The 19,257-nt window shown below is 33.8% G+C and overlaps 1 protein-coding gene across 2 annotated transcripts in view; it reads right to left on the reverse strand.

The window, feature by feature from the left end:
- Positions 1-19,257, reverse strand: part of Nudcd1 (NudC domain containing 1) — a 68,047-nt gene that overhangs the window by 47,737 nt on the left and 1,053 nt on the right. For both annotated transcript variants that reach the window (XM_015486381.2, XM_015486380.2), the window contains exon 2: positions 10,414-10,568. In XM_015486381.2, coding sequence (XP_015341867.1) covers positions 10,414-10,568 — 155 coding nt within the window. The remainder of the gene's footprint in view (positions 1-10,413; positions 10,569-19,257) is intronic.

The following is a 19,257-nucleotide window of genomic DNA, read 5'->3' on the forward strand; positions in this document are numbered from 1 at the left end:
GGGGAGGGGAGGGGAGGGGGGATAGTAGAGGATAGGAATGGCAGCAGAACACAACAGACACTAGTATGGCAATATGTAAATCAATGGATGTGTAACTGATGTAATTCTGCAATCTGTATATGGGGTAAAAATGGGAGTTCATAACCCACTCGAATCAAAGTGTGAAATATGATATATCAAGAAATTTGTAATGTTTTGAACAACCAACAATAAAAAATTAAAAAAATGCATAGAAAAGGAAATAGAAAAAAAAACTATACTCTATTTCACAACAGTGGCAGAAACTATAAAATATTTAAGAATAAATTTAATAAAAAGAATACAACAAACTACAAAAATCTTACTTGAGGGCATAAAAAGTAGATCTAAATAAATGGAAAGACATACTGTGTTCTGGGTTGAGAAACAAGGTCTTAAAAACACCAAACATTCCCCAAATCAACATGAATTCCCTATGCTGGGGGTGGGAGAGGAGACAGGAGAATTGTTTAATGAAAGTTTAAAACAGATTGATGTTACCAACAGGTCTAACTGGACAGGTCGATGAAGGGATTTGGAAAAAGGCAAACAGACACAAAAGTAGAGAAAAATCTGGAGCTTGCTGGGTCAGCCTGCCTCTTGTGAAGGAAGGTTAACCAAGAGTGAGCTCAGCACGTTTATTATATAGTTTTAAAGATCAGAAGGCTTTATTGTGAGACAGTTTCTTTAAGATAAACAAAACCCAAGTTGAGGGTAAAAGCAGCCCAATTAGAACTTATTAGCTTGCACCCATACTCTTTACCTCTAGGCAGCAGGTGGGCAGCAGGCATTTGAACCCAAGACCATGAACTTATAAATTCAATGGCTGGCACAGAATCTGCTTCTTACAGGGCATCATTATATCGACTGGGTGATCTTCAACTGGTTCCCTTGCACTGAGAAATTCCCAAGGGAGGTGTCCCCTCTGTCTCTGGGCAGTTCAGAGACCCACAATTCATCCAATATTCCCAACAGACTAATTCTAGACAGCTGAGCACAGAGGTAAAAAGAGGATTCAGTGAATGCCTACATATTAAAAGGTAAGAACACATATTTTCTTCCTCTGCTTTATTCCAAAAAGTCAGGATCAGGGCCCTATAACTACCTCTCTGACAAAACAAACAAACAAACAAAAACAACAACAAAAAACCACCAAAGAACTCCTCTCTAAGGACACCTGCTAGCCCAGGGGAAAAGAAACCAACATTTAGGGGCACTCAGTCCTACACTGTCATTTACCAGCTGAAGGGAAAAAAATATGAGGTGGATCTTTTTCCTGGAAGATATACTAAACTACTTTCAGAGTGCATTATGTCTTTTCAACTAAATAACTCAAGAATTTATAATCCAACTGTTAGAGGATACAGATGAAGTGCTAATAGTTTAGGGATGAGAATGATAATTAAGAACTAGGAAAGAAGGCAACTTGTAAAAACTTTCAAAAATCACCATTCTAAATTATGCCAAAAAGTTCTAATTTATCAGGAAAGTCAATAAATGTACACTGTGTATATGAAAAGACAAATGTTGATTTGAACATACATAAATACATAACGAAGGAGGGTATTATTTCAATGTTAAGGTCACATTGAGAGAGAGAAAGAAGTGGTTTACATTTTGATGTTAAAAAAAGTAGAAAAAATTTTATTTTGTATGCTGCAGCATTCCCAGTACTCACAACATATAGTAGGAATTCAATAAATATTTTGAATGCTGAGTGAAGAGTATAAATTAGACTGTGTTGAACTCTGTAAGTTAACATTCTTACAGAATTTTCATGAGTGACATTCCAGATTTTCTGTCTTCTTAAACAAATAGAAACAAACAGAACCTAGAAAAAAATATTCTTAAAATTAAAAGACACAATATGGTATAAACTATGCATGCACAGAACGTGAACATGAGTGATCATGCATTGGGCAACAGAATTCACAGGAATGAATACTGAGCAAGAACATGGCTTGTTTGTACACAACATTCAAATATATAGTTCCCATACAAAGTGTACATGTATATAGTATCTTTAAGTAAAGCCCACAAAAAGAAACTAAATAAGAAACTATAACCAGTTCCTCTAAGTTGTTCATAGAAAAGATAAAATAGGTCATGAAAAAGAATAAAAACATATTAATCTCTGCTCTAATTTAATATCAAGTTTTTTAAGCATAATTACAGTATCTGATTTTCCATAAAAATTTTGCAATGGAAGAAAAATATACCGACCAGTCTAAGCTGCTTATCTGTATTTCAAATACAATCACTAAGCTCTCATTTCAGACTTCCAACCAATCCTTTGTGACTTAAACTGAAATTTAGTATTCCAAATTCTGATTATCAATGAGTTAACTGACAAAACCAAACTTCTGAGTCCTAAATGTGACCCTATCCATGCCCATCTTTCAGTCCAGCATAGCACTAAACAAGGGGGAAAACCAACAACAACAAAACAAACAAAAAAAACAAACAAACATAAAAACAGCCTTTCTCATTTACCTTTCCACTGCTGAATACAAAATAACATGACCACTCCTGGTCTGCTTCAAATCTGACCATCTGTCACCTTAGCAACCTCATCTCCATCTATAACCTGTATTCCTTCCAAGTCTTTCCATGCATACTCTATGCATTAGACACACAAAAATAGAATACCCTCAGTGAATAATAATGCCTGGTGAAGTTTGCCAAATTTGCCTATTAAGTTGTTTTATGTATCCAGTTAGCCCCAATCTGCATGGTAACTTCTAACTCATCCTTCAGAACTCTGTTAGGGTGACATTTTATGAAATCTTCCTTGAACATACATCCTTTAACATCTGTCATTCTTCCTTCTTATTTTGGCATCTTATTATTATTTCCACTTTGCATGTTACCACTTTGTGTATGTAGCTACTAAGTACATAGAAATATTCAATAAATGTTTTAAGAAAAATATTTCTTATTCAGAAAAATTATGTATCTCAGAAAACTAAAGAAAACTGAGTACACCTTTAATTTTTTCTAGCAAATAACGAAAGATGAAAAACCAGTAAAATAGAACAAATAAAAATGGTTTTAGATGAGCCTTTGAGAAAGATCTAGGAAAATCTTCCTCTTAAAGGAGAAGAAACAAGACATTTATTTAAACTACTATCACCAGGTTTCACTGAAAATGTTCCCCAGGAGCAAACTATTTCTATTTTACTAACCAAAAAAATAAAAATAAAATAAAAGAGATAAAGAAACAAAGAAATGGGATTTCACCGATAAATAATAATAGAAATCTTTATAGCATCTATATAGATGCTGCAAATAAGCCAAATAATCAAAACATATAAGTAGCTTTGAAATATTACTCAGAGGACAAAAAACTAAAGTAGCAGATTGATTTAAGTAGTCTGAATTATTTTTACAAAAAGAATCAGTTATAAGGAAAACAGAATATCTACATTAACTTATATTTTTTCTTTAATTTTAAGGCTAGCTCACTTTTCCTGTTCTTCCCCAGTTAATTTACGTAAATAAGCATGATTCTAAAAACCACAGCATAAAAACTTCAAGCAAACATTTGTCAACAAGCAGTTATACAATTTATATATTTATAGTCATCAAAGTGATTATTTCAGGGATATAACTACAATCTGTACACTATGCAGGTCCATGGCTGCCAGCAATTCCAAAATCTGAAATTAATGGAATAATATACCTTACAAGAATAAATATTAAATAACACTGTATATCGATATCAAATGTTAAATGATCATTATAATTGAATATTCAAAAACATATTCTCTGGATTTATATGAAAACATAATAAAATACTAGAACAAGTCTTAGGGATAATCTTATCTAATTGTCAAATTGTCTTTGCCAGAAAGCCCCTTCTTTTAAAAAATTTTATATGAAATAGACAAACACATAGAGCTGCATCTGTATCAGTTAGCGGGTAGAGTGGAGGGTAGATCTTCCTTGCCTATGCAGTGCCAAGGAATTCTTTAGGGCTTAGGGTTTCAGAGACAACACTGATGAGAATTCAAGCCTTTTATATTCTCATAAAGACATAAGGGCCTAAAATGAGGGAGCAATTTGCCCAATATCACAGAGCCAACATGTCCAAGGCAGAGTCAGGTCTAAATCAATATATACCTGTATTAGTCTACTAGGGCTGCCAAACAAAATACTACATACTGGGAATTTTAACAGGTATTCTTCAGTTTCAAAGCTACAAGGTCACATTAAGGTCCAACAGAGTCAGCTGCTGGGAGGCATTCAAGTTGGCTTGCAGATGCTGCCTTCTTGCTGCATCCTCACATAGCTTTTACTTCATCTGTGCATTAGGAAAGACATCTCTCTCTTCCTCTCCATCTAAAGTCCACAACCCTATTTGAGTAGGTCCTCAGTCCTATGACTTTATTTAATTACTCTTCATTACCTCCTAAAAACCCTAACTCTAACCTCAGACACATGGGGAATTGGAACTGCAATATATGAATTTAGGGGGACAGAATTCATCCCATAGTACTACTAAAAATGTATATCATAAGAGTATACTGTAAACTGGCACGGTTGTGCACGCCTGTAATCCCAACAGCTGAGGAGGCTGAGACACAGGGATCATGAGTTCAAAGCCAGCCTCAACAAAAGTGAGGTGCTAAGCAACTCAGTAAGACCCTGTCTCTAAATAAAATATGAAATAGGGCTGGGGAGTGCCCCTGAGTTCAATCCCCAGCACCCCGCCCCCCAAAAAAGAGTATGCTGTAAAAGTGTTCCCATTATAATAAATACTACTCTCATGTCTATTTAAGAAACTAGAATCCCACATAGGAAAGAGACAGATTTATTGTTTTTAAGATTTGTAGGTAAAACATAATGAATCCCCATATACCCAACATATAATTCCAATTATTATCATTAGATTATGATAAGTCTAATTTCCCATACATGTATATGTACCCACATCACTATGAAGAAAATCCTAGTTATTCCAACCAAAGTATTTGGATACCAATCTCTGATAGGACTACAAAAACAAACAAAAATCCCTACAATTTCATAAACCTACTTTAAGTAATTATTATTACTTAAAAGTAATAATTCCTTAATATATAAAAATCTATGAATTATTTAGTGTTCAAATTATGCACTATAAGCATTTCACTATCACAGCTACTTAACTGACTGAACCCCTCACCAAATTTAAATGAGCTAAATGGTACTATTTCACTTTTTATTTTCTACTTTTTGTTCTTTAAATTTAGTTCTAGCAGATACAGTAATATGCTAAAGCAATGCCTACTGACTCATGGAAGCTAAGTACTAAATTTCTAAAAATCCCGCAAGCAGTAGTTTGAAATCAGCCTTGATAGGAATATTTTACACCACAGAAGTTGGTGAACTCTACAAATCAGCCCTCAACCCACTGTCCAGAAAGTTGGTTGTTCAACATTTACTAACATATGACTGAGCAAATACATCTCCATTTGTATATTTATATATATAATATAATTTACTGCATTATGAACAAATTTAATTTTAAGAAGATGATGAATTAGTGGAAAGAGAAGTTAGGAAAAAAATCCCATTCAAAATAACCTCAAAAAAAAAAAATACTTGGGAATCAATCTAACAAAAGAGGTGAAGGACCTCTACAATGAAAACTTCAGAAAACTAAAGAAAGAAATTGTGGATGATCTCAGAAGACAGAAAGATCTCCCATGTTTTTAGATAAGCAGAATTAATATTGTAAAAATGGCCATACTACCAAAAGTGCTATACAGATTCAATGCAATTCCCATCAAAACTCCAATGATGTTCTTCATAGAAATCAGAAAAGCAGTAATGAAATTCATTTGGAAAAATAAAAAGCCCAGAATAGCCAAAGTACTCCTTATTGAGAACTGAATAGAAAACACAAGAGACAAACCCACAAGAAACCAGTTATCTCATATTAGACAAAGGCACCATACGTGTACACTAAAGTAAAGATAGCCTCTTCAACAAATGGTGCTTGGAAAACTGGAAACCCGTATGTAGAAGAATGAAATTTAACTCCTATCTCTCATCCTGCACAAAAGTCAACTCAAGGTGAATCAAAAACCAAGAAATTAGACCAGCAACTCTGCATATACTAGAAAAAATTGTAGGCTCAACACTCCAACATTCTGGCTCAGGAATTGACTTCCTTAACAAGACTCCTGAAGCACAAGAAGTAAAATAAAATGAGATGACATCAAACTAAAAAACTTCTTAACTGGAAAGGAAACAATCCACAGCATGAAGAGAGAACTTACAGAATGGGAGAAAATCTTTGCCACATACATCTCAGATACATCCAGGATATATAAAGAACTCAAAAAGCTTAACACACACACACACACACACACAAAAAAACAAAAAAACGCCCCACAAATAACCTAATCAATAAATGGGCAAAGGAACTAAACAGACACGTCTCAAAAGAATATAAATGGTCAACAAATATATAAAAAATGTTCAACATCTCTAGCAATTAGAGAAATGCAAAGTTAAAACTACACTGAGATCTCATCTCACTCTAGTTAGAAAGGCAATGATCAAGACTACAAATATGGGGCTGGGATGTGGCTCAAGCCGTAGCGCACTCGCCTGGCATGCGTGTGGCCCGGGTTTGATCCTCAGCACCACATACAAACAAAGATGTTGTGTCCGCCGAAAACTAAAAAATAAGTATTAAAAAATAATAAAAAAAAAAAAGACTACAAATACATTGCTGGTTGGACTACAAACTGGTGCAACCACTCTGGAAAACAGTATGGAGATTCCTCAGAAAACAAGGAAGGGGACCACCATTTGACCAGTTACCCATCTCCTTGGTATACATCCAAAGGATTTAAAATAATCATACTACAGTACCTCAGCCACGTCAATGTTTATGGCAGCTCAATTCACAATGGATAAGCTATGGAGCCAACCTAGGCGCCCTTGAACAGATGAATGGATAAAGAAAATGTGATACATATACACAAAGGAGTATTATTCAGCCATTAAGAAAAATGTCTTTATGACATTTGCCAGTAAACAGATGGATCTGGAGACTACCAAGCTAAATTACATAAGACCAAAAAGCTAAAAGCCAAATGTTTTTGCTGATATGTAGAAGCTGACCCACAATAAACAGAGAGAGGGAAAGAACAGATATTCAGTAGAATAGACAAAGGGGAATGAAGGAAAGGGGACATGAACAGGAAAGGCAGTGGAATGAATCTGACATAATTTTCCTATGTACATATATGAATACACTACAGGGAATCCACCATTGTATACATACACAAGAATAGGGTCCTAATTAGAATAACATATATTTCATGCTTTTATAACTATAACAAAATGAATTTTGTTGTCACATATAACTAAAAAGAGTCAATAAAAATTTAAAAGAAGAAGAATATATAAACGTTAACATTAAGCACAAAAATTTAAACTGGATTTTAATTTGTCAAGACAAAAAACTATTTGCTTGGACAATGCCACATCATACTATTTACCTTGATATATTGTCTTATTAACCAATAATAAGGAGAATGGGTGGAACATTGTAGAACACTGGAACAGACTAGTTCAAATCCAGACTCTGCTTCAAATTCTGTTTGACTTAGACAAGTTATTTATATCTCTATTCCTTAGTTTCCTTCGTTGTAAGGCATCCTATATTAATTCCACCTCCTTAAATGTGCATACTACCTTTCACTTTTCAAAATATTTTTACACACTGTGCTTTAACTTTTAAAAAATCTTTGTTATCAGCAAAATTACAGGAAAATTTTCATATACATACATGTATATCCACAACTCTAAAACAAAATTTATTTGGTCATACAAATCAAAACATAGTCACTAAATCACATATATGTTCTATTACTTTAACTGGTTTATACACATTGGATCTGAAGTAATTCTAAGTCAAGGCAGCTCTAGTGAAGAAAATCAATTGGACTTAAGAGGACAGATTCTATCTCTTCTGTTCACACAAGAAACAATCAGAATTTTGCTTAGGTGTTTGGAGCCACCTAGAGGGAAGATTTCTCAGTACCAGAAAATGTGTAACTTTTCCTCCCTAACATTTTGAGACAAACACTGCAACACCAATACAGAACCTATACCTGGATTAGAAATAAAAGAAAGAGTCTGAATGAGTTTTTTACAGCTGATCTCCATTTAACAAATATACTAACTAAGTCATATGCTGGATGCTAGGATTATAGAAACATAAGAAAGATCTATGGCCTTAGTCCAGGGGTAGGCAAATTATAATTCACAAGGCAATTCTGGGCCTCTGTCTCCTTTTGTAAATAAAGCTTTACTGGAAGTTCATCACAATCATCCATTTACAACTGTTTATTGCTATTTTCCCACTAAAACAGAAAGTCAATAATTATGACAAGGGATAGGCCCACAAAACCTATAGTATCTGACCCTGTGCAGTAAAATTGCTCTGGCATAGAGGGAGTTCACAGCCCAGGTAGATCTGACAGTCAGTGGTGTGAATATTTTTGAGTCAGCAGAATGTCAGGGCAAGCCTCCTAAATTAAGAAATAATTAACTGGGCCTTAATTAAAAATTAGAAAGCAGCCTGACACGGAACTAAGAGCATATACCAAGTAGAGGTAATCACATAAGAAAAGGTCTAGTGGCAATAGGACACAGGGTCTGTCTCAAGAACTGCAAGGGTTTGGTGTTGCTTGAATATAGTATACAAGTGGTAGAAGACAATGCTGAAAAGAAAGCCTTATGAACTGTAAATACCAAAAGAAAAACTTTGTATTTTTAAGAAAATATATACATATACACACACACATATAGTGATATACATATATATCACTTCAGGTGTATACTTGCAAAATCAATAAACAAAAAAACCCATTACCTCTGAAAGAACAAACAAAAAACTTTTAAAAAATTGCTGGAAAATGAATACTAAAGACAAGACAGATAAAAAAGATAGGGTCAGGAAGATGTCACTAAAAACTATTTTTAATTTTCTGTTTTTGAAATTACACGAGCACCTTGTCTCTTCTAAAATTAAAAAGTTTAGATTTGGTAAAAATTTAAGAAAGAAGCAGTAAGAGGAGACAAGCAAATTAGAATACCTTGTAGGTACAATGCGTAAGAAGACTGGAAGATGCAGATAGTAGTTAGAAACCAATGGACAGACTAGTAGCTATTTTAAGTAAATATATTAACAATGTATTATGGTGCTTACAACATATGAAGATGTAAAACATATGACAAAAGTAGCTCAAAGGATGAGAGGGGAAGAAAGTAAAAGGAGTTAAATTACTGTAGGATTTTACACTTTAAGTGGAATCATAGGCAGACTATGACAAGCTGAGGACAAATACTATAATCTCTACACTGACCATTATAAATAAAATACTAACAGGTTTAGATACAAAGTCAAAAGAGAAAATCAAATGGAATTTTAAGAAAGTAAAATGAAGAATATCAATTTAGCCTCCCAAAAAGTAAGAACATAGATACCAAGGAACAAAGAATAAACTGAAAAGAAATAGCAAGATGGCAATATAAAACCCAAGACTATCAGTAATTAAATTAAATATAAATACATTAATCCCTCTAATAAAAAGACAAAGATTATCATATTGCATTTAAAAGAAAACCAAAGGTTTTTTTGTAAGGAATACACTTTAAAAATAAGAACACAGTTGGTCATGATGGTCAGTAGTTGTGGTACATACCTACAATACCAGCTACTTAGGAGTCTAAAGCAGGAGGATCACAAGTTTGAGCTAGTCTGTGCAAATTAGCAAGACCCAATTTTAAAATAAAATTAGAAAAAGATTAAGGATGTAGGTCAGTGTTAGAGCACTTACCTGGTATGTATGAGGCTACAAGTGTGACAACCCCCCCCCAAAAAAAAAACACTGATAAATTAAAAGAAAAAGATAATAATTTTTAAAAAGCCAACAATGATTATGCTAATACCAGACAAAGATGATTTTAAGACAAATCTATTACCAGATACTACAGATAAAGAGAGATATTTTATAATATTAAAAGAATCAATTTACAATGGATCAAACAATCCTAAATGTTTTACCCAATTATATAGTTAAAAATAACTAATGTAACAACTAAAACTAAAAACATATCACATGGGAAAAAGCAACCAAATTAGCTACATCCAGATTTATAAATTCAATTAAATAGATCACATAATGATGGGAGCAGACCGGAATAAATAATTGAGGATAACAGGAACAAAGGACAAAATTTAAATTGAATCAAGCAAAAATTGAGCCTTATATATACACTAAAGATATATGTACCTTAATTGCGTGGATATCATATTCAAAGGAAAAATTAAAGATCAAATAGAACTGGATAAATTCTATTATTATATAGTATATTTATTTTTCTTACCAGCATCACTGTTAAATTCATTATTCTTCCAAGGTTATCAATATAGTAGACACTGTCTTGATACCATGAATCACAGTGTAGGTAATTATACATCCCAAAAGCATGCATGTGTTCCAGTGTATATTGATCATCACGAAGTTTTACCTCTGCCACAGCTGAAATATAATAAATAAATAAACATAATCATCAAGAGTTTTATTCAGATTGTTCCTTTTTACAGAATACCTAAAAGGCAAGGAAACCATGCATGACAATCACAAAGGCTGCTTCAGGGCAATTCACTATATGATCACTTAATAATTTCTGGATATCTAATATGCACTGTGTGCAGATGACTAGTAGGAGGATATGGTTATACCCTTTAGAACCTAGAACATAGTGACTGTAGTAGATAGATTTTTTTAAATCATAACTCTTCTTTTAGGCACTTTTTATAATTAAGAACAAATTCTAAGAATGAAGGTTTTCCTGTCTTTAGGGCAAATAATAAGCCCAATTTTTTTAAGTATTTTTATAATTTTAAATGTTTCCATTTTATTATATTTTCATTTTAAACACACATTAAGAAATAAAGAAAATGGTTTTATTTTATCACTACACAGATATGGAAATAAATATAAACACCAACTGCAACTTCTCTAATATCATGTCAAATCCTTCTAATAGTACAGAACAAAACAGTGTCACAGCTGGAATAGACACAAGACTTCCTACTTCCAGAAAAGGGCATTCTTCACTAAAACATTAGCTGCCTCCCTCATTTTAAATCTGACAAACATGTTCTCTTCCTCTCAAGCTCCTACTTGCCTCTCCATGCTTATAGCTCAATGCTGCCCAGGACCTGTAATTAATTTCTGCAATAGAAAATATGTAAGTGGACTATGATGGGCCAATATATTATCTTGATATAAAGTATATGCTTTACTGTATTCTAATCACAACTATTTTCTTCTCGCAGAATACTTACTTACCTTTCCTGCTTCTAATACCTGATTTGAATCCTGGCTAACTTACACTTATTCAATCATTTATCTAGAAAATATTTTAATAGATACAGTGATGAGCAAAGAGTATCTTCTTAGCACTTACAATTAAGTGAAGAAATGAACAGTACTCAGTTACATAAATCTTACATAATTTTTATATCATAATTTTATATATTAAACTGTGATGTTATAAAGAAAAATTACCAGTTACTAAAGAACACAAAAAGTAGTGAGTTTTACTTGGGAGACTAATGAAAGTTTTTCAAGGATTAAGCCAAGACATAAAAGGTAAGTAAGAATTAAGAAGAAATATGCTCATACTTCCACATATAACTCTGTACTCTAAGCAAAAAAAGTAGGAGTAAAACCGTATGTTCAAAGACCCAAACGAAGGACATACTGCTACATACAGAACAAAAAGAACCGTTACAAAGAATGGCTAGAGATGAATGAAGTTAGAGAACTAGGCAGGAGGAGTTAGACTGTGAAAGTCCTTGTCTTTATTTCTTTATTGATAATAAAGTGTAATAAGAATTCATTAGGTTGTTTAGCAGGAGAGTAAAGTTCAGATGTGAGTTTTTAAGAGAGTGCTTATAATGCTTATTATACACACTCAAACTTTTATCTTTTTATATCTTCATACACAAATAGCAAACTAAGCAAATAGAAGAAGACAGTTAATTTGTTGGGTTGATTTTAGAAGGTGAGTGGTTCAAGAAGTGACCTTTATAGGTGGAAATAATGTGGAAAACAGACTGGAGCAAAACAGGGATAAATTCAGGAAGACCCATTAGGAACACTACAAATGTGAAATCATAAATTTTGAAAGACTTGACAGAAGTTGAGGAAACTAACTGTTTCACTTGAGGAAGTGTGTACTTGCAAGGAATGGTTAACAAATATACGTTCTATGGATAGGAAGGAAATAATTATCCATTTTTTTTTAGGACCACTGTGTGGATGAAACACTGGAAATGTCCATGAAAATGTAACAGCCCAAAAAAGTAACTTTAAACAATAATATAACAAATACATTTTCTCCCTATGGGAGCAAAGAGCCCTCAATAATCATGAACAGGTCAGAAGTTTCTTAGCCTTTTGCCTTACTATATCTCAGTTGCAAACACATTTATCTCTGGAAAACCAGTTAAAAGACCTTGATATAACAGGAGTTGGTTGTTGCATTTCAATAAGATAATCTATGTAAGTTATTGTGACAGAGAAGCAAGCAGCACAGGGCACGCTTACTAGTTTGTAAAACTCTCTTAGTGTGCAGAAAAAGGCTGCTTCTCTAGCCCTAAATGAGAAATAAAAAGTTGTAACTACATTTATCACATCAATCTTCTTGAGTATAAAGATGGGAGGCAGAACAAGCGAAAGGAGAAAAGCAGTGTCCAGAATGTGACAAAGCTTAACCACCAGCAAGCTCTTTTGTAGAGCCTTCCCAAGAAAGAAAGGAAGAGGCAGGGAACCTCTAATCTGTTGGGATCTTTGAAATGGTTGAAGAGGAACCCTTTTTATAAAGAATTCAGTGCAGTAGTTTTTTGGTACCTGAGATTGAACCCAGGGGTGCCACATCCCTAGCTGTTTTCAAGTAAAACAGATTCAACTCTTTTGCTAATGGTGCTAAGGATGGTATCCACTACTGCTTCTTGAACTCTCAAAGTATATTATTATGTTAAACTACATAAAATTTCCAATTTTTGACATCAATTAAATATGATGTAACCTAATATTTATCTAAACACATTAGTTTTTAAAAAGTAGTGTTGGAGAAGCAAAGAATAATAATCTATAAAGGTCACTTCTTGAACCACTCACCTTCTAAAATCAACCCAACGAATTAACTGTCTTCTACTATTTGCTTAGTTTGCTATTTGTGTATGAAGATATAAAAAGATAAAAGTTATGAGTGTGTATAATGAGTTCTAAAACAAGGCTTACAAAACAGGGCAGGACGTAAGTCAGGAGTACTGCTCCCATGAAACTATTTTATAAAATGCTTCTGGGATCATAACACATTTATCTGGCTATCTTCCCCATAATTTCCTACAGAGTGTAGATAGAGTTTTATAGTAAACTCTACTAGAGAAATTATGTTTTCACTTAAAAATATATATTGAACAATTTTTGTTTGTAGTCAAAATGGAATAGGAAGCAATTCTGTTTTTCCATCTGAAATAACTAATAAGAAAAAATAAAATAAATCAGACATAATTACATGAAACAACAGTTTCCAAGATACTAGGCATCTGGTAACATAGAAAAATGATCACTAAGAAACCCAAAACACATGAGGTGAACCCTATCACTGCCCCAGTCTACAAAGTTTTGTGAAGTTTCCAGACCAAGGCATAAAAAATGGGAAAGTGAGGCAGACTGATCTGAAAGTCTGGAGAAACCATGGAAGTTACAGTTGATTAGTCAGAGTAGCAAACAGAGAGGCAAACCCCAGAGATCTGCAGAGGTCTCCCTGAAGAACTCAGCATGTGTTTGGAGGAGCCAACCCCAAACCAAGGAAAGAACCATCTGAAAGACTATGGGGAAAGGTACTGGACACACACACAAGACTGCAGAGTGACTAGGCCAAACAGGAAGAATGAAAACACTCCTAATTTGTGGGATACTGGGCAGAGTACACAGCAAGCCTTGCTTCCATAGTGGGGAATAGTTAGCCCTAGACTAAACCAGACTATCAAATCTTAAAAGCAAGATTCAATGGAATTAACCTGCTTCCAAGCAGCTAAAATAAAACCCAGAAAAAAAGATTATGAGAATACAAAAATACCCTGCATCCAATAAGGTAAATTCACAATTTCTGATACCCAATCAAAGCAGAAAAGGAAAGGAAAACAAGCCCATAATGAGGAGAATCACCAATCAATAGAAGCTAATACATAACTGACATAAAGGGTATAATTAGCAGAGTAGCAGATTAAAACAGTTATTACAAGTGTATTTCATATGTTTAAAATCATAAGCAGGGGCATAAAAGATATAAAAAAATTTTAAATCAGACTTTAAAAAGAGAGTTAAAAAAGAGAAAAAATAATGCAGAATAAAAGGGGGGTAATGATGAACTTCCAGAATAGGTAAATGAAGTTCTCAAAGGAGAGAACAAGAGAAAAATTTGGAAGAAAATTATGAACTCAGAGTTTATAGGTCAGCAAACCCCAAGAATAAGAATCATGAAGAAAACCACACCTAGGCACACATAATTATTGAACTGCTCACAACCAATGTAAAATAGAAAAATCTTAAAAGCAGCCAGAGGAAAAAATGTATGCTATGTACAGAGCAACAAAGACAGGATAATGTCAGATTTCTCATCAGTTACAAAACAAGCAAGAAGACTGCAGGGCAAAATCTTTACAAAATTAAAGAAGAAAAATTATCAACTTAGAATTCTATATGTGGCAAAAATATCTTTGGAAGAATCAAAGCAAAATATAGATCCTTCCGTACTAAAACATGGAAAGAATTAATTACCAGATTGTAAGAAACAATTAAATTCATTCATGCAGAAGGAAAATTGCAATACACAAAAATATGGATCTAAATAAATGAAAGAACACCAGAAGTAACAACTGTAAGTAAATACACAAGATTTTTTTCTTATTTAAATTTCTTTAAGAGATAATTATTTAAATAAAAATAATATATTGTGAAATATACAATAACATATAAGACTAAAATTCATGACAATAGCTCAAAGGCCAGGAAGAAATGGTATAAAAGTATAAGGTTCTTAAAATACATGGTAAATAATATACTATCATTGAAATGTAACCAATATACATCCTAAAGTGATTATTAAAATAATAAAAAAGTACAGCTGATAGCCCCAGCAAAGGAAATTAAAACACAAGTATATATGTATGTGTGTGTATACATATGCATATATACACATACACTCACACATACATACTATGGCATAATTAATCAAAAGAAAGCTGGGGTGACTAATATCAGACAGACCTCAGAGCAAAAAACTAAAAAAATCTTGCTAGGGATAAAGGTTATTTCATAATGATAAAGGGGTCAATTTATCAAGAGAACATAATAATGTTTATGAAGCTGGCAACAAAGTTTCAATATATATCATGCAAAAAATGGTAAAAATTAGCCAGGTGGGGTGGCATATGCCTGTAATCAACAGCTCTGGAAGCCGAGGCAGGAGGATCACAAGTTTAAGGCCAGCCTCAGTAACTAAGCAAGGTCTTAAGCAACTTAGTGTCTCAAAAAAATAAATACAAATGAACAGGGCTAGTATGTTGCTCAATGGTTAAGCAAGTGCCCCTAGGTTCAATGCCTGATACCCCACCAAAAAATAAAACAAAAAATTTATAAAACTCCAAGGACACACAGAGAAATCCACAATCATAGGCATAAATTGTAATACCCTTCTCTTGCAACAAGGGTGATTTCAAAATAATCATGCTGAGTAAAAGAAGCCAGACAGGAGTGGTGCGGGGAGTGGGGACATAGTACACAGTATATAATTCCAGTTATATAAAATTCTAGAAAATCATATTAATTTATATTGTCACAAAACATATCAATAGTTGCTTGGGGATGGGAGGAATATGGGAAGAGCAGAGGGATAGGTGTATAGTTACAGAGGGTACAAAGAAATTTTGGGGGATGAGAGCTAAGTTTATCATCTTGATTATGGTGACCTCATGGGTGTATCCATGCCAAAACTTGCTAAATTGTACATTTTAAATATATGCAGTTTATTGTTAACTATATCTCAATAAACCTGTTTAATGTGCAAGTGATACAAAATCATCCACTATTCAACCAAGCAACCTCCAGCTCTACAGATAAAGCACTGAAAAAGATAGACACAATACAGAACCAAGACTCTTGGCACAAAAGCAGACACTGAATGCTGCAAAGTGTCTATGAAGCACAGGGTACTACTGGAAAGTACAGAACAGAAGAGATTCTAACTTGTACAGATTTTACAGTATGGACTCTAACTATGTAGTCAAGAAAGGAATCCCTGAAGAAGTAAAAGAATAAAGTACAAATTAATTAGGTGAACTATAGGGGGAAACATAAAAAGATCTACTAAATAAGATTCTAGGGAAAGGATGTCTATAGGATAAATACTCAGACATGGAACTGCTGGATCAAAGACAATTACAATTTTAGGAAACAAATTTTTTGCTTAGGTTTTTTCTTTCTTTCCATTTTTTTTTTAAATTGGTGCTTTATAGTTATACATAATGGTGAGATTTATTGTTACATATTTATACATGTACACAATCTAACAATATAATTTGGCCAATGTGACTCCCCAGCACTTCCCCTTCCCTTCCCACTTCTCAACATCTTTTACTTAGTTTTTTGGAGTGGAAAAAGACAAAGTAACACTGTTTATGTTGCAGGGGTAGTTCTAGAACAACTTAATAATATTAAGACAAGAAAATAAGCCTGTTAGCCAAGCTCTTTGAGACCAGAAACCACATCTGCATCCTCATATCTTAAACAGTATTTCACACACCCAAGAGTGCAACCAAAGGTTTGCTAAATTAAACTCCTTGGGTTAGGATAAAAAAAAAAAATCAAATTATCAGGAGCTCCTCAATTATACCTTAACTATCTCTAGAAATGATAGTTTGTAAAGAATCAACCTCTTCTTTTTTTGTTCTGTTTTTGTTGTTGTGTTTCTTTTGTTCTCAAGTAATTCATAAAAGCCTTCAGACAGTTGTCTCCATTCCTCTGGTCTTCTAAATAACTACAGAGCCATAGGGTAAATGATTTAACCACCAAATTTGCTCATTTCCCTTTATACTTAAAAACCCTCAAACAGCACCACTTTACCTCTAGTTTTGCCTTCTAAACACAGAATCTAAGACCAACATTGTGAAATATGGGCGAGGGGAGACAGTGTGATTTTAATAAAGTAAATTAATTTATTCATTTATTTAGGCAGTGGGGATTGAAACCAGGGGGTCTTTACCACTAAGCTACATCTCCAGCCCTTTATATTTATTTTGGGACAGGGTCTCACTAAGGTGCCCAGGCTAGCCTGGAACTTGGGATCCTCCTACCTCAATTTCAATTGCTGGGGATTACAGCCATTCACCACCCCAGCCAGCTTAAATGTTTTCACTTTGGAGTATCATTTATTGCGAGATTTCAATTCCTGATTTTTTAATGTTACAATATCCCACACTGACTCTAGGTTTGATTATTTTATTTTATTTAACCAGTAAAGCAAAAGTGCATTCCAACTTAGCAAATTAAAATGCTGGCAAAACTATGACAACTGAACTTTATCTTTTATTGCAATTGCACATGAAAAAGTCTGGGAAACAAAGGATAAAGTCCAAAAGATGAATAGTGCCCTCATCAGTCTAACTCCTCTTTTTGCAAAATTTTTCACCAATACAGGACTGCATCAGCATTCTGCATACGGCCTACTGATCTTTTCCTTTTAGCTCATGTTTTTCCACAAATGGAATGTCCTCAACAACTTCATTCATTCAACTTATTGAGTACCTACTATGTGCCAGGAACTAAAACAAAGTAGTGAATAAAAGAGAAACATCATGGAATTCAAAGTCTAGTGGAGGAAACATCCATCCAATATAGAATCTAGAACTACAATAATTACTGATTTATGGAGAATAAAATGAAGGATCTCTAAAGTGAAAGCAAGAAGGCTAGTCAGAAAACTACTATATTTTAGGCAAGTGAAAACAACGATTTGGACTAGGAAACATGGAGAAGTAAAAATCAGGAGTTTAGGGCACTTGCTGACAAGTTGAACTGAGGACTTCACAAAGAAATACTCAAACATAAATAACTATACAGACTAAATTAACAGTCACAATTTTTATGCCTCCCTGGATCTACGCCTTCTTTATGACCTTCCCACACGTACTCCAGACTTGATTATTTGATTTGCTTTGACCAGTGGAGCAAAAAACTTGTTGCAAGGAGCAGCCTGAAAAAAGCACTTATGCACTGCTACTCACATCCTCCAAAGAGCCTGAGCTAGCCTTCAGAAGGATGACAGACCACAAGGAGAGTTAAGCAAAGGTCATCTGAAAGAATCTTAAATCAGTCAATGGCAAAGAACACCCAAACAGATGAAAAAAAATCCAGTTATGATGAGCACAGTTGCCTAGCAGACCCATAACTGAACAAGAATGCATGAATGAGCCCATCCAGGACTAGAAGAATCAAGTAGGTAGGCAATCTATGAATTTGTCAGTAACAATCAGTTTGTCAGCAACAATAAGTGCTTTTTGGGTTTTTGTTTAGTTTTTTTTTTTTTTCCCTAATGTATCAGCTCACAAAATATGGTGGTACTATTTACTGACTAGGAAACAGAGACTGAAAATGGGGTGGGAGGAAGGCAGAAAAGGAAACGAAAAATCAAGCGTATCTTCTCTCATACTGGTTAACCTATATTCTTTATAGCACAACTTAGATATCAACTTCTCCAGAAAGCTGGCCCAGATCCACAGGCTAGTTATTCAAGAATTACCATTGTATTTTATACACATATCCATCACTGCCTTCCCACATTATTTTATACTTATTTGGCATTTTCTTCCTAACGAAATAATAGTTCTGTTATCCACTTACGGACTGTGTCCTATTCATCTTGATAACATTGGCATGTAACAGAACAGGCCCTCTATAGATGTTTCTGAATTTAATAAACGGATAAACACTCACTTCTTTGTAATATAACGTCTATTAATTAACTCTGGACCCGTATTTCTCAAAGTGTGATCCACTCACTGACAACCTGCACCAGAATCAGAAGTGTGTTAAAAAATGGGCAAACCTCCGGGCTCTATCATCAACGTAAATGTACTTTTTACAATGAAAA

This window comes from Marmota marmota, unplaced genomic scaffold (assembly GCF_001458135.2).
Source record: "Marmota marmota marmota unplaced genomic scaffold, marMar, whole genome shotgun sequence".
NCBI classification, from domain to species: domain Eukaryota; kingdom Metazoa; phylum Chordata; class Mammalia; order Rodentia; family Sciuridae; genus Marmota; species Marmota marmota.